Below are 15,101 nucleotides of genomic sequence, written 5' to 3' on the forward strand. Positions count from 1 at the left end.
AAAAAAAAAAAAAAAAAATCTGGTGGGAAGCTGGATCCCTGACACCCTGGGCATGCAGGGGCTGGACGGGTTGCAGAGACGGGGAGCGGGGAGCCCCAGGCAGAGCTGGGGGCAGACTTCGTGCGCTTCCCTTGCCAAGGTCCGGCTTTCTCCTACCCGGGGGGAAGGGAGAGCCCTGGACGGGTTGGGGTCCCACCAGAAGCATTTCCTCTGTGTCCTTATTAGTCAGCCTGGGGTGGGGTTTTCTCATAAAGGAGAAGTAAATCCAGAAAACCAGAGTGAATTGTGCAATGGGGCGGGTAAAGGCTCCGACCTTTGCTAATGGCTTGAAGGGGAACCGATGCATTTGGAGGAGGGGGCAGATCCAAAGAGCTGATACTTTCTTTTCGGGACTCATTTATCCGTTACTCTCCAGGGCGCCCCTCCCTCCATGCGAGGCACTGGGCCCTGGTGGCAGAGGGACCTGCGCTTCATGAGTGTAAGTCCCCCTTCGGCCGCGAGCCCCCCAAAGCCCAGACTGCCACCTCCTTCCTTGGCTCTTCACCAAGGAAGGCATGACCTTCACTAGATCCTGCACACGGAGGGAGGCAGCCGGTCCCTGGTCAGCTGGCCTGTGTCCAGAGCCTTCACCTGGAATGGGGTCTGGGGAATGGGGAGGCAGGGGAGACGTACACGGACTCCCAAAGGTTACAGAGGTATGAGTTTGTATTGCTGAGTATGGCAAAGGTGGGGTGGTGCCCTTCCGCCCTCCATCCCTTAGGCTAAGAGGTTGCCATCAGGAAAAGCTCCATGCAGGCAAATAGGCCATCATCCCCCTGCACCCCTGTGGCTGAGTGCAGGTGCAGGGAATCCCGCCCCACAAACCCTGGCAGGCGAAGAACCTATAAACCACTGGCATCTTCCCCAGCACCAGCCACGGATGATGCTGGTCCTGGAGGGCTTCCTGGAGGCCAGCTTCAGCCTCTTGCCCTGGACCTTGGCACGTCACCGCTCCTTTGCCCCTTTCTGGGTCTCTGGGGCCTGCCTGCCTAAGGAGGCCGTTCTACGCACACGCACCCTCCTCTGATCCCAGGAGGGGCCCATTAAGGCCTTCTGGAGGCCCCCCCCCGCCTGGGCCCCGAGATGCAGGCTGCGACGGAGGACGCTGGCACCACCCCCACCGGCCCCCCTGCGGCCCCTCACCTGTAGTACTCCACGTAGCCCGTCTGGTCGGCCAGCTCAGTCAGCTCTGCGGTGACCTCCCTCCACACCGGCAGCCCCGAGAGCTGGACGATGATGTTACCGGCCATCTGCTGCACGAACTTCAGTGTCTGGATGTAATCACCCCGGGCGGCAAAGATCTCACTGAGCCGGGCCAGGTGCTGCTCGAGGTCCACCTTCATCTTTTGGGTGGTTCTGGACACCTGCGGGGGGGCCGGGGTTGTGAATCTGGCCTTCCGGGGTGAGGAAGCCAGGGAGGGACATGTCCTGACTCTAACTCTGGAGGAGAAGGCCTACAGGCCGCAGGAGGACAGAGGCCCTGCCGTCCCCCCTCCCTCACATCCCTGCATTGGTGGGGGGGGGGGGGAGGTGGGGCAGGCCCGATTTGGTCTTCACCAGGACCCAGGCTCCCAGGTGGGGAAACAAAGAGGAGAATCCGTTTTGCTTCCTCGAGGATTCCCTTCATTTAAACACCTTGGATTAGAAAGTCTTTTTCAGCTGAGGGATAGAACGTTGAAGGGAAAAGCTCCTCTGTTGCTACCTGACCTTTTGTTCCCACAATGGGATTTCTAAACGCCTCCGGAGAGAAAGGCTCTGTTTGTGGACCTAGCAACAGCTCCGGGCCTCCGGAGCCGGCTCAGCCGAACAATGACACTTTGAAATGACACAGACGGACGGATCCTGCCTCGGAAGAGCCTGGACATGCGGCAGGAGGCGATCGGTGCCGGCTCTGGGGGCTCACACTGCCCCCCAGCCCTGCACGGCCGTCCTGCCAGGTGGATGGCCAGGTTCCCTCCCTTGGCTGGGCCGCAAGGGCCTGGAGCTGAGTGCCCGCCAAAGGAAGCAACTTTCTTTCCAAAGGTACAGAGGGAAGGACGATGGCCGCCACTGTCCTTGGCTTTCCAACAAGGAGCCCAAGGAGGGCCTGGCCCTGGAAAGGTACTTCTAAACAGCCCAGACGCAGGGTCCCCACCGAACCCAGGGACGCAGCCTGGGAACCCCAAGCTCGCCCCTCCAAGCCTGCTCTGAGCCTGTGTGTTGGGGGGGGGGGGGAAGGCTCTGTTGTCACCACTGTCACACCAAACCGACCGGCACTACCGGCTGGAAGGGGGAGAAGTGTGTGCTGACCCTCCCCCGGGTCTGGAAGGAAGATAAGGTGCCCCGGGGAGGGGCGGGAGCCTCCCACAGGCAGCCCCGCGAGAGAGGCGGGTGAGATGACACTCCTGGTGGCCGAAGCTGCTGCGTTAGGGAGACTCGAGGGCAACTTTGTGGCCTTTCACATCTGTGCTCCTCTGCGGGCGCCCGGTTCCAGAGAGGAGAATGGCCCTCTTTGTTCCGTTTCACTTTGTTTTTTCAATGTCAGCAGCTTGTGCCATTTTCCGGCTTGTGCTCGGTTCTTACAAGCTGGGGAAGGACTGATACTCTCGCTTGGGCCTCTTCTAGCTTCACACGGAAAAAAAAGACATCAAAGCAGATTCTCCAGCACCCCAATCAACTCTCCTTTCGGTTCAATAAGACCCACGTAGAAGTGCTCTGTAACCATTGGTCCAGAAGGAAGGCCCATAACCAAGTGCTGAGATCGGGAGCTTTTTATACCCCTGCATTATATACGACCAACTTTAGAGCGAAGGGCCGCCAACCGCGATCTGTAAACTTCTTCTGCAAGACGACTTCTCCTTCCCTAGCTCTACAATTTTTAACTTCTTCATTTCTTAAATCTCTCCTGGAGAAAAACGAAAGCCAATAAACATCTGCTGGGCCCTCTTTTCCCTCCTGACATCCTCCCAAAGGAAACAACAAAAAAAATGAAAACCACGACCTTGACCTACTTACAGCCCCCTGTTCCCCACTCCACCGCGGTCCTCAGAGGGTTACACGGAGCTCTCAAGAGACAGGGCGGCCCCGGAGATGGGGCAGAGTTCTCCCATCGGGGAAGAGCTCTGTGCCCAAGAGGGACAGCTCGGCAACTCAGGCTGGGGTGGGAGTGGGGCGAGCACGCAGGGGTGGAAGCTCTCGTCCCCACAGGATGGAAGAGTGGTCCTCCCGTGCGGTCCCTGGACCAGCATAGCAGCAGGGCGAACGGTGCAAATTCCCAGCCCTGTCCCAGACCTACAGAACCAGAAACTCCGGGGAGGGCCAGCGATCTTGCTTATCAAGCGCTCCGGGGGATTCAGATACACGAAAACCTCCAGGCGGGGAGGAAGCGTCTCCACTTACTGAGGTTCCTAGAAGGGCAGCCACACCAGGGGACAAAGGGGTGGAGCCTCCACCGGTCTGGGGAGGGCCCCCATCTCAGACCCTGAAGGGAAGGGCTAAGACCAGGACACCTGGGTTCGGGTTCTTGCTCAGAACACACGAGCTTCCAGCCCTGTGACAGGAGTGCAACCTCCCCGTGCCCCAGATGCCTCACCCAAGGGCTGCCCACAGGCTTCCTGCTGGCTCTCGCACGAGAGTCCCAAGGAGCCACACTGGCCACGGGAACGTGTGGCTCCGATCTGAGGCAGCCAAGCTCCTGGGGCCCTTCAAGCTAAGACCGTGAGTAAGTCACTCACTGGAGCCCAGGCCCCCTTCACTGAAGGAGACGAGGTGGATGGGGGACACTGCACCAGGCAAAGGACCCACCCGGCACTTCCAGTGACCCCAAGTCAAAGTGTGCAGCTGATCCGGAACCCTGCCAGGCGTGCCTGAGCCTCGAGTGGCGGCCCCACCCACGGGAGCCCTCAGGGTATAAGGGTGCAGGTGTGGGGCTTCTAGTCCTGAAGGGGACCCCTGAAGGGTCCACCTTGCTCTGACCTGTCCCCCGAGTCCTGCCCTCCCCACGCCCCACCAGCCCAAGCCTCCTGTCTCCTTCACGGGGATTAGAGGAACAGCTGTAAGGAGAGTAATTATAATAAGGACACGTCATAGTCACCCCCACTTGGGGGGACTTTGCAGATTACCAGGCACTTTCACCGACATCATCTCATCAAACATTCATTTCTCTGGTGTTTGGCCTTGACCCCTGGGATCTGGGGAGCCCTCCAAAATCTGCTGCCTCTCTTGCAGCCCTGGGAACCCAGAGTGTTGGGTGTCTACCCCGAGGCCCAAACCAGCCTCCCAGGTCCCAGCAAGGGCCCAGAGCCCTGCCTCTCTGCCGGAGAAAATGCCTGCTCACCCAGAGGAGGCAGACCATGGTCATCGTCAGGATGGAGGCAGCCCCTAGCTGTCTGGACCATCACAAAACCCTGGGACTCCTGTCCTTGACTTTCAGAAATGGTGCAGAGACGAAGAAAGGCTGACATCCAGGGACACACACAGAACCCTTCCCTTGAGGAACATGAGGGAGTTTGGAGACGTGGGACTTGCTTTGCCATGTCCAGACCTGGCCTGGAGCACTGAGCTCTCGGGGCGGATGGGCCAGCCTGAGGGCTCGTTCTAGCCGTTTCCCTGTACGTTCTCACCCCACGGGATGGGACACGAAGAACTCACACTTTCCCACGAGGATGGCTCTGGGGTTCTCCCTCTCCTCAGTCCTCGGGACAGACAAGGGCCATTCCTTATGGTGGTCACAAGTCAAGCAGTGCAGGTCACGGCTCTGGGGTTTCCCAGGCAGGGGACTCTCTTTTCAGGGCTGGGTTCCTCCTCTAGGGGGTCTGGTGCTGGTGGGTGGAAGGAGAGCGGGAGGCAGAGCCTAGAGGCCTGAGCCCCTTCCCTGCCAGGGCAGAGGCGGGGCAGGGGGCCCAGAGGGTGAGGTCTCCCCATGCCTCCAGGGCTGGTCAGGCCATATTCGACCTCCAGGCTGCCCTCAGCCCCCATCCCAGCCACCCCCACCTTGCCCCTCAGAGCTGCCTCAGCCCAGTGTCTGCACGACTCAGTCTCCCAGCGATGGGTACCAGCGGGCAAGTGCTGCAGGACAGGTGGACCCTGGTCTAGCCTGTGACCCTCTGCTCCCCAGAAGGGCTCCCATTGGCAGCCTTCCTGGGTCCTGAGGAGCAGCAGGGCTGTCTCTTTAAGGTGTGCCCTCCCACCCCCACCCCAGGGCTGCTGAGGGATTAAGGCCTTAGAGGAGCTTAGGGAAAAGGAGGGGGCAATGAGGTTGAATCCTCTTCCAGAATCCTCTTCTAGCAAGCACCAGGGCAATGTCCAAATGCTCTGGCTGGGGCTGGATTTTGTGGTTGAGGCTGCCTGATGACACAAACCGGCCATTTGCTGAGGTCATACCCCCCCCACCCCCCGCCCCCCGCTGGCGACCTGGTCCAGAGGGGACGGGGAACAGTGTGGATGTCCAAGGACCTGCTTCCCTGAAAACTACCCTTTGCCTTTTCCATGGGAGCCCGACTCCTGCGGGCATGGGGTTTACCTGGAAACTGGCCAAAAACACCTGCCACTTATGGCCAAGGTGACAAGCACCTGGGGGCCAAGGGGCCAAGGTCGGTGTTTGGGAAAACCCTGCTTGGTCTCTCACTCAGGGCAGATGCCCAGCAGAGCAGCTCCTGCCCTAAAGGCCCACACCCCCTCTGGCCAGCCGGCACAATCCTCCACCCTGGGCCGCCAGCCAGAAGCCGGAGCCCGGACGACACCCTCGCCACACCATCCCTCGGGCTGCTTCACTTGGTTTTGAAGAGTTTCACACCTTGCCATCTTCCGGACCCCATGAGACTCCATATGTAGCAGTGAGGTGAACAGAACACCCCGTGGGGCTGATTTTCCACGTTCGGGCTCCCCTGGCACAAATGGGGAAGAGCTTAGCCCTCCGGAAGTCCACAGGGCTGGATTCCATGGCCGCCCCCAGGTCCCCCCAGGACCCCGTCAGCCTTCCTCCTTTGGTCCTCACCCCTGTCCTCACCACCCCTCCCTGCCCAAAGAGCAGAAATCGCCTGTTTACTCCCAGCAGGACCAACTGCAGCCCCAAGGGGAGTCCAGCCCCCCCACCCCGGGGCCAAGCTGGCTGGGATGTGACTGGGCCCCTTGTTCCGAGCACACTGACCTCACGGGCTGTGCCCGGCCCGGCCCGCTGCTGCCCGGGAGCCTTACCAGTTCGTCTATCCCGGAGAAGGTGTGGTTCGCGTTGTCCAAGGAGTAGATCAGCTGGTACACCCCATCGTTGGTCTCGCTGTTTCATAGAAACCAACACCCACCGCGGCACTACAGGCAAGACCCCAAAGTTAGAAGTGACACGCAGAAGAGAAAGTTGTTTGTTGTGTTTGTTTTTAAATACAGTGCTTTTTAGAGCAGTTTTATTTTATTTTTTTATTTTAAGTGGGCTCCAGGCTGGGCTTGAACTTACAGCCCTGAGATCAAGACCTGAGCTGAGATGAAGAGTCGGATGCTTCAGTGACTGAGCCACGCAGATGCCCCTAGGGCAGTTTCAGATTCACAGCAAAGTTGGGCAGAGGGACAGAGATCTCCCATACCCCCCTGCCGCCCTAAAACAGCCGCCGCCACTCCCACCATCTCTCACCACACCGGTAAATCTGGCACATTCGGTCCATGGATAGACCTGCACCGACACGACACTATCCCCGAGTCCCTGGTTCACCCCAAGGATCACCCTTGGTCTGGCACATTCTGTGGGTTTGGGCAAATGTATGGCACTTATCTCTCCACCACTGGAGTATCCTGCAGAATAGTGTCACTGCCCTAAAACCTCCACCTGTCCCTCCCTCCCGCCCGCCCCCACAACCCTGATCCTTACTGTCTCCATAGTTTTGCCTCTCCCAGAATGTCATATGGCTGGAGCCTCTTGAGACTGGTGTTTTTCCTGAGTGATTTGTGTGAAGGTTCCTCCATGTCTTTTCATGGCTAAATAGTTCATTTCTCTTCGGCGCTGAATAATGTTCCGTTGTCTGGATGGACCCCAGTGTATTTACCCATTCGCCTCCTGAAGGGCGTCTTGGTTGCCTCCAAGTTTTGGTGATTATGAATACAGCTGCTATAAATGTCCACGGAAAGTGGGTTTTTGACTAAGGAGCTCTTTCCTGGCGGTATGGGAGGGGAGGGAGTTCGGGCAGGTGCCCCAGGGGCTGGGGGTGAAGGTTCATGGCCACCTTGGCCTTGGCCTGGCTGACCAGCTACAGCACATTTCCTCTGGGCCGGGAACACTACTACCGTATTCTAGTCCAGCAGCTCGAAGGGGCAAGACCGCTGGCCGGGCCTTTGGGATTCTGCCGCAGTGGCCTAGGACCTGTACCTTCACCAGCTCCCCAGGTGACTGTCATGGGGAGGCTCGGGGACCATCAAGGTCTCTCCTGAAACCTCTAGGAGCCAGGACTCCCCTCCATTCTCTACCCTTTCCCCCTGCTTCCCCACAGCACCCAGGAGGTGGCCTGCCATACTGAAAACTTCCAGCTGGTAGAAAGTTCCTTCCTCCATGGAGCTGAAGCCTACCTCCTAGTGTTTGACTGTCCTTGGGGGCAGCCCGAAATCAGCCTCCAAGTCTGCGGGATGCCCTCGGATCTCGGAATGTGGCTCCGTGTCCCTCCTCCCTTCTGCTCTCCAAGTCACATGAGTGCCCTGCAGACCCCGGTCCCCGTCATCGCTGTCCCCCAGGTTCAACCCCCCCCCTCCAACTGGTCACTGTCACTCCAGCCGAGGCCCCCACGGCCAGGTGTCCATCCAGCTCCGAGTGCTGGGGGCTAAGCCCTGGCACCCCCTCTCCGCCCCGCTAACCCCGTGGTCTACAACACCCCTGGGTTTCCTCGCAGGAGCCGCCGCCAAGCCCAGCCTCTCCTCCTTCCTGCGGCGCTGCACTGATTTTTATTTTGTTTTAAGCAAAAGCAGAACTTTTAAATCTATCCCCGTGAAACTGCATCGAGCTGGTTTTCGTCCAACATTCCAGGCTGGACGAGTCATCTCGGATCTCGCCTACATCATCCGCTGTATTTCATCTGACGTGCACCACCGGGGGGCGGGGGGGGCGCATCTGGAGGTTCGCTAAGCCGCCTCCTGACTCTTCACCCAGAACACTAACTTCGGTGGGGGGGAGAGACACATGCACACGTGCACACACTTGCACGTCTTCTTTTCTTGTTCAAGAGGAAGGATCTAGGATGGAACCCCTGGGAGATTTGAGAGAAACTTCCTCCCAGGGTGGGCTCGGCCCCCAGCTCAGTGTTTCTCAGGAAGTGGTCCGTGGACCCGGGGACAGGGTCACCCGCAGTGCCTGTTACAAGTGCAGGTAAGGGGCGCCACCGCCCCCCCCCCCCGGCGCCCACTGGAGCCCTGTGCTCTGAGCATGTGCGTTTATTTTAAAACAAGGCTCCTCTGTGCTTCTTGTGTGTAACAGAGACATGCGCACACGACGGCTACGGTCTGGTGTCCCGCTGTGTACTCTGTGCATTCAACCAGAAGGTTCCACTGGCTTTGAATCCACTTAACGGCACCACCGTCCAGTCGGTGTTTCTCCACAGCACCCACGGTGACCACACGTCCAGCTGAGATGCTCGTACGTGAGATCCAAGGTAGTCCTATGATCTTCTATTTAGTGACTTTATTATTATTTTTAAATTGCTATTATGCTCTGAAAACTGCCTCTTGTTTGCTCCTTGTGTTTATAACCTTCTCTAGTTTTCTGCATTGCGATCTAGTGTCTTCTGAGGATTTGGCATCAAGCCGAATCATTTCCATCCCTCGCCCTGTTTTTGAGACCGGAGGTATTCTCATTTTCCGCCTTCCCCTAGTCTGGATTTCTCGGAGCTGGCCCAGGAGGGCACCTCCTTCCAAGACCAGAAATCGCCCTGGCTGTTTAATGAGGGCCTCCCAGCTCCCTCCGGGCGTCATCGGTCCTGCCTGGGCCACACAGACCATTCTGCTTGAGGGAAAAGACAGAATATCTTTCCCAGGTATAAAATTCTGTCTCCCGAACACAGGGATACAAGAAGCTCTCCTCTGACCCCTTTGGCCATTTGGGGAAACTGCTATTGGGACTTTCTTCTATGGATCGAATCTCCCCTCTCCTCCGGGATCCTTACTATCAGAGCTGAACGCGATCTCTCCCTCCTGACCACCCCCTCCCCATCTCACCTGGTCTCCCTCTACTTCTGCCTTTTCTACTTCCCTTCCCTGACTCTCCCACTCAACTCATTCTGATCTGAGCACAACTCCAATGAAGGTGACTGGCGACCATTCCACTTACCGCCGATCTCCAAGACCCTTGTAGCACCCCCCATCCCAGACCCCTCCCCTGTTTTCTCTGTTCCAGCCACACTGGCTTCTTTCAGTTCCTTAAAATGTCCTGTGCTCCTTCCTGCCACAGGGCTTTTGCACATACTCCTCTTGCTTCTGCCTGAACTATCTCCTCTTACCTTGCCCCCACCTTTGCTTGGTCACCCTATGGATCTCGGTGCCCGTCACCCAGGAATGCCTGACTCAGGTAGGCCATCGACCTTACACTTGCTCCTTTCCTCCCAACTTCCTCCTTAGTCTGTCATTACTCCAGTCAAACGAATATGTGATTCTCCACCTCTCCCCTGGTAGACCAGCAGCCACAAAGGCAGAATCAGTGCCTGTGCTCACCGCGGGCTCTCGCTGGCCTGGCACAAATAGCCTGTGGAATTTTGGAAAATGAATCATGCCGCATATGTCCTTCTGTTCTGAGTTTTCCTGAGACGGCCGGTCATGATTACTTACTGGAACTGACCCTCCAAAGTCATTTTTACTGTTCCAAAGTATTCTTCTGTCATTCGCAGCATTTTTTAAGAAATCTGAGTTCACAGAGAGAGGGCTCGCTGTCTAGTCATCACTACTGGCTTCTTGCTGTCTCCCGCCTCCCCCTGCCCACTCCCCAGCAGGAGGCTTTTACTCCAGTTACTTCGTGGGAGCTCCTCTCTGCTGGGAGTCAGACTCGTCTTGGAGCTCCTGACTTGGGCCAGGACTCCTTCCTTTCTGTTTACGGTTCGGGACCTGGCGGCATGCCCCCTCCCCCAGCCCTAGTGCTCAGCTCTTAGGCATCACTGCTACACCGCTTCTGGCTCCTTCCTGTCTTGGCTTAGATGACCCTTACGCTGCAGGCAGGACGGGATGGGAGCACTCTCTCACGGAGAAGAAACCACAGGAGCGAAGTGAGGCTAAGAGCTCAGGCGTCGCCACTCCCAGCACCGCTGCGCCCCGCCTGCCTCTCGTCCTGCTGCCCAGACAGAGGGCCAAGTCCCACTGTGGGGTCTTGGATGCAATGGACACTTAGCAAGGAAGGTCTCTACCCCTCGAGGGTGACCACCCCCAGGAGCATCTCAGGGTGGATCCTAGGCTTTTGGAAAAACCTCTGTAGACATGAGAACAAGAACAATACGACCAAGTCCCGAAAACAGAGCCAGCATGTGTGTGCACGCTGCCCGGGCAATGGGGGCTCTTGTACGCGGTTAGGAACCCTCATTGGCCATCCAAAGCGAAGAAGGCCCAGCGCATGGCACTAAGAGCTATTGATCTCTTGAGAAGAATGGAACTGATATAGACTGCAGTCGAATTTTCTCTGGCCTCGCAGAGCAGCTGGGAAGATTCCAGGGTGCAAACAGCAGACACCCCCTCTGTCCAGGAATGCTGTCCGGGGGCTGCCAGGCATGCCCCTGCCAGGCTGAGCAGGACTACACCGGGGCAGAGGCACACGGGGGAGACCCCCGTCAGCACCCCACACATCTGACTCTGTTGCTGGGCAGGGAAAGGACAGCTTTCGCCCTGGGAAAGCCTCTGCTGTCACCGTACCCGGAACTCGGTCAGGAGAATGTGGCCAGACAGCAGAGGAGCCACTTGGGGTTGGCTGTGGGGGCGGGTGGCAGAGGGAGGGGAAGGGGTGTCACGGTCCAGGGGCTAACCACCAGCAAGACCCAGATGGTCAGGCCCACACAAGCTGACATTCCCCGCTGTGGGCACCATAGAACCCCAGAGCCACGCACACTGAACCCTGTGCAGAGGGACACTCACCAGCAGACGAGCCCGGCCACCACCGCCGTCCAGGTGACGCAGCAGGAGTCGCGCCGCTTGGTCTGCACGGCCTCGTCCTGCCGGCAGCAGCATACGCAGACCACGTAAGCCGTGAGGACGATGAGGTTCAGGCCCAGGCAGATGGCGGCCACCAGCCCTAGGAACAGCAGTGACTGAAGAGGAGAGGCCTGGTGTCAGCCCTCGGTCCCATGGCGGGGTTCGAGAAGCACCCTGTCCTGGGGCCCTGAGCTCCCACTGGGGCTATGGGTGGCCTCCATCCCCTCCTCTGCCCTTCCCCCCCCCCTCCCGTGCTTGAGGCTCTGGCCCTTACACACAGGGCCTGGCGCTCAGGCTGGCAGGGGTGCAGGGGTGAGGGCGCTTCGACGCAGACTGCGTGGGCAGAGGCCAGGAGGACAAGTGCATGCTGTGTGGGCAGCTGAGGCGGACGTAAGGGAGAAGGAGCAGCTTGAGGCTGGGCCCCGGCTGGTGGCTTCCACGCCTGTGTGAAGATACGGACCAGGCCCGAAATGCCAGGTGGCAGGGAGGGCTGTGGGTGACGAGCTACGTGGCTGGGGGACAGACACGGGGAGGGACATCCACGAGGGTCCGAGGGCCATGGCCTCCTGGAGGACACCGGGTTTGGGCAGGATGTTTTGGAAGCTGAGAGGAACCTGGGACAGGGCCAGGAAGGGATGCCTGGTGCACCTGCTTCCTCTGAGCCTTGTCCTAGATGCTCGGGTCCCTCCAGAGACACAAGATGCCAGCTCTGAGCTGGAGGGGCAGTGGCAGGGGGAGACATGTCAGAACATGCACTGTGGGGTCCCTTTCACTGCAGCCCGAAAGGGAGAGCCGTCCCCCAGCTGCCAGTGGTAGCAGCAAAGCCCCAAATTCTGAAGGGGGCCGGAAGTGCCGTCTCAGGCCAGCCGAGCACCTCGGGGTCCTGCAAGGCGAGCTGCTGTCTGTCAGGAGGCCCAGAGGCACCCCCTCCTTGGCCTCCAGTCTCTCGATTCAGCCAGATGGACACCAGATGGCACCAGGATTGGTGGCCGCCAGCCAGGGCTGGACCTGGCTGTCAGTCGGGCTCCTGAGCTGCCAGCCTCACCCTGCTCCCCACGTGCCCCCGGGCAGTTCCCGGTCCAGAGCCCCCAGCACTGTAGTCTGGGCTGTGGGGTGGGGGCCTGTTTCAGGGAACCCTAGTGCTGGTCGTAGTGACCAGCAGAGTAGGGTAGATGCTGGGACCTCCCAGTCTAAGGGGAGACCAGACCGTTGGACATGCACACACAGGAGACGACCCTGAAAGACAGAGGCTGGGTGGGGGGGGGGTCTGCAGTCCTCAGGCCAGGGCCATTTTCGGGGGCTGGGGTGGGGGGCGGAGCCTCACAGTGGGGAGGCCCCTGCTGGGTCCACCCCGTCTCGCCCCAGGACTGCGAGGGCTCGGGTTGGCCTTCGGACCCCTGATTCAACCCGCTTTTCTGCTTGCCTGGACTGGCAGGCTTCTGAGGCTCGCGGACAAATGGCCACAGTGGTGGGGACAGCCCAAAAGAGGGCTGGAGAGGTGGCTCATTTGGGAGTGGGGCTTGTGGAGCTGCCGCGGGATGGCTTCACCTCCCTCCGGGCTACACAGGTCACACGTACTGTGGAGGAACCCGCCTCCCCACTCGCCTGCCCCGTCAGCAGCGTGGATGGCCTAGTGACCTGAACGCAGCCGAAGTGTCCCTCGAGTCCTCATGGTGTGGCTAGGCTGGGGTCCTCAGCCGGTCCTGTGACTGAGCCAGGAGGCCCCCGCCCTGCTGAGAAGGTGGCAAGGAGCCGCCACCTTCCCGCCCCAGCCTGTGCCCCGTCACCGGAGGGCCCTGGAGCCCAGGCCAAGACGAAGATGACCAAGGAGGACGGGTGTCGGGGGCTCGCTACTCAAAGGGAAGTTCACCGACCCGGCACAACAGGCACATGTCTTAGAATGCCGGAGCTTGTTAGAAAGGCAGGGTCTCAAGCCTCACTCTGGGCTCTTGCGAATCAGAAGGGCGTCTCGAGAGGATCCCAGGAGATCGGGACCCCACAAGTCTGGGGGCCGCTGATGAGTGTCCACAGACTTTCTCAAACCTTTTCCAGTAGCTTAAGCTTTTCTTCAAAGACTCGCTTGGCGGAGCCCCACTCTCCAGGGCCTCTTCCTCTGACTGAGGAGGGGACGGACATGAGACGCTGTGTCCGGGCCACCCTCGTGCAGGTGTCCGAGGTCCCTCTGCTAGCACCCAGGGTTCCCCTGACCAATCTGCCGGCCACTGCGCAACGCGCCTACCCCACGAGCCAGCAAGGCCATGCCTGGTCATCTACCTCACAGAAAGGAGGCACGTGTCCCCCTGGATATGTACATGAATGTCCCCAGCAGCTCAGGACACTGGTAACAGCCCCAGAGCAGAGACGACGCAAGTGTCCACTGACAAGAGAACAGATCCATGCAACGTACTATAGTCAGAAGGTGGAATACCACGCAGCCACGGGAAGAAAGCCACGGGAAGAAAGCCACGGCTGCACACGGCGGCGCGGGTGATCTCACGGAAGCGAGGGTGGGGGAGACAAGCCAGGCCAAACGGCAGACACGCGGCGGTCACGGGAGCGTGCCTACAGTGCATGGCAGGTGCGCACAGGAAACACCTCTGCGAGGGGACGGACTGGGAAGGAGTGTGAGGGGCTCCCGGGGGTCGGGAATATTCTTTCAGGGTGGCCTCTCTCACGTACGTACTCAGCTACACACTTAAAACTGTGCACTTTCTGGGGCGCCTGGGGGGCTCAGTCGGTGAAGTGTCTGCCTTCGGCTCAGGTCATGATATCAGGGGTCCTGGGATCGAGCCCCGTGACGGGCTTCCTGCTCAGGGGGGCATCTACTTCTCTCTCTCTCCCTCTGTCCCTCCATCCTACTTGTTCTCGCTCTCTTTCTCTTTCAAATAAATAAATAAATAAATAAAATCTTCTAAAAATTAAAAAAGAGTGTGCACTTTCCTGTAAGCTGTTCCTAATGAAAAAAAAAAAAAAGCAACAAAAAGCCAGACAGAACTTTCGTATACACCAGAGTGGTTTGCATCCAGACCTCCTCCCAGCTCCCCTTGACTTCCAGCTGGTCTGGACAGTCCCCGTCTTTCCCCAAACAGGAAAAGCCACGACTCTACCACGTATCCCCACCTGGCAAGGAAGGACCTCCAAGGGAGCTGGTGCCGTGCCGGTCCCCCCAAACCACAGCCAGCTGCTGCCCTCCGTCTGTGTGGTGGCTCCCCTACTTCATGTTCTCAGAGCCCCCCGGCCCCCTGCGAGCCCAGTCCTGAACGCAGGGCCCCCCCCAGCTGGGCAGCTGGCCTCAAGCAGGTGCGGTCCCGCCTGAGAGAGGCCAGGCCGGGAAACCCCAATGCAGGGGTCCTCTAGTTAGCAGTCCACCTCCGGGTCTCTCCCCTGGGGTGCTGGGTGACAAGGGTGGGCAGGCTTGGGGGGGTGGGGCAGGGACGGAAAGGAGGAAGTTGGGGAGGGGAAGGGAGGAGAAAGGAGGAGTTGGAGGGAGGAGGGAGGAGGGAGCAGTAGCCCAACCAGCAGAACCACCCCCCCACCACGTTGGTGTCACCTGCCAACCTCTAATAAGCAATTATCTTCCTGCCCCTAATTAACACTGCAAGTCCCCATGTGTGTGGCAGGTGGGGGTGGGGGAGAGCAAACCTCCCTTCCAGAGGGAGCTGGGAGCTTTGCTCACGAGTCCCCTGCTCTGACACAGCCTGGAAAGTAGCTGCCCACCGCAGCCGGGCCTCCACAGAGCCTGGCAGCCACCCCCTCCCCGCCCTGCCCAACACCATGCCCACAGCTCCACACTGGGGCTCGGGCTCCAGCCTCTGTCCTCAACAAAGTGACTTCAATTAGTTCTGGTTTGCCACTTTGTAATGAGAAACCCAAAGCAAGACACGGGGACCCAAGCTGGGGCGGGACTGACTGATTCGCACACTGGGAACGCTGACCACGAGGGGGCTCTG

At 59.2% G+C, this 15,101-nt stretch overlaps 1 protein-coding gene across 1 annotated transcript in view; it reads right to left on the minus strand.

Moving 5' to 3' along the window:
* TTYH2 (tweety family member 2) overlaps positions 1 to 15,101 on the minus strand; it is a 37,160-nt gene that overhangs the window by 18,015 nt on the left and 4,044 nt on the right. Inside the window, 4 exon segments of the mRNA XM_048212382.2 lie at positions 1,183 to 1,403; positions 6,214 to 6,299; positions 6,302 to 6,324; positions 11,095 to 11,267. Coding sequence (XP_048068339.2) covers positions 1,183 to 1,403; positions 6,214 to 6,299; positions 6,302 to 6,324; positions 11,095 to 11,267 — 503 coding nt within the window.

Source organism: Ursus arctos, unplaced genomic scaffold (genome assembly GCF_023065955.2).
Source record: "Ursus arctos isolate Adak ecotype North America unplaced genomic scaffold, UrsArc2.0 scaffold_24, whole genome shotgun sequence".
NCBI lineage: Eukaryota > Metazoa > Chordata > Mammalia > Carnivora > Ursidae > Ursus > Ursus arctos.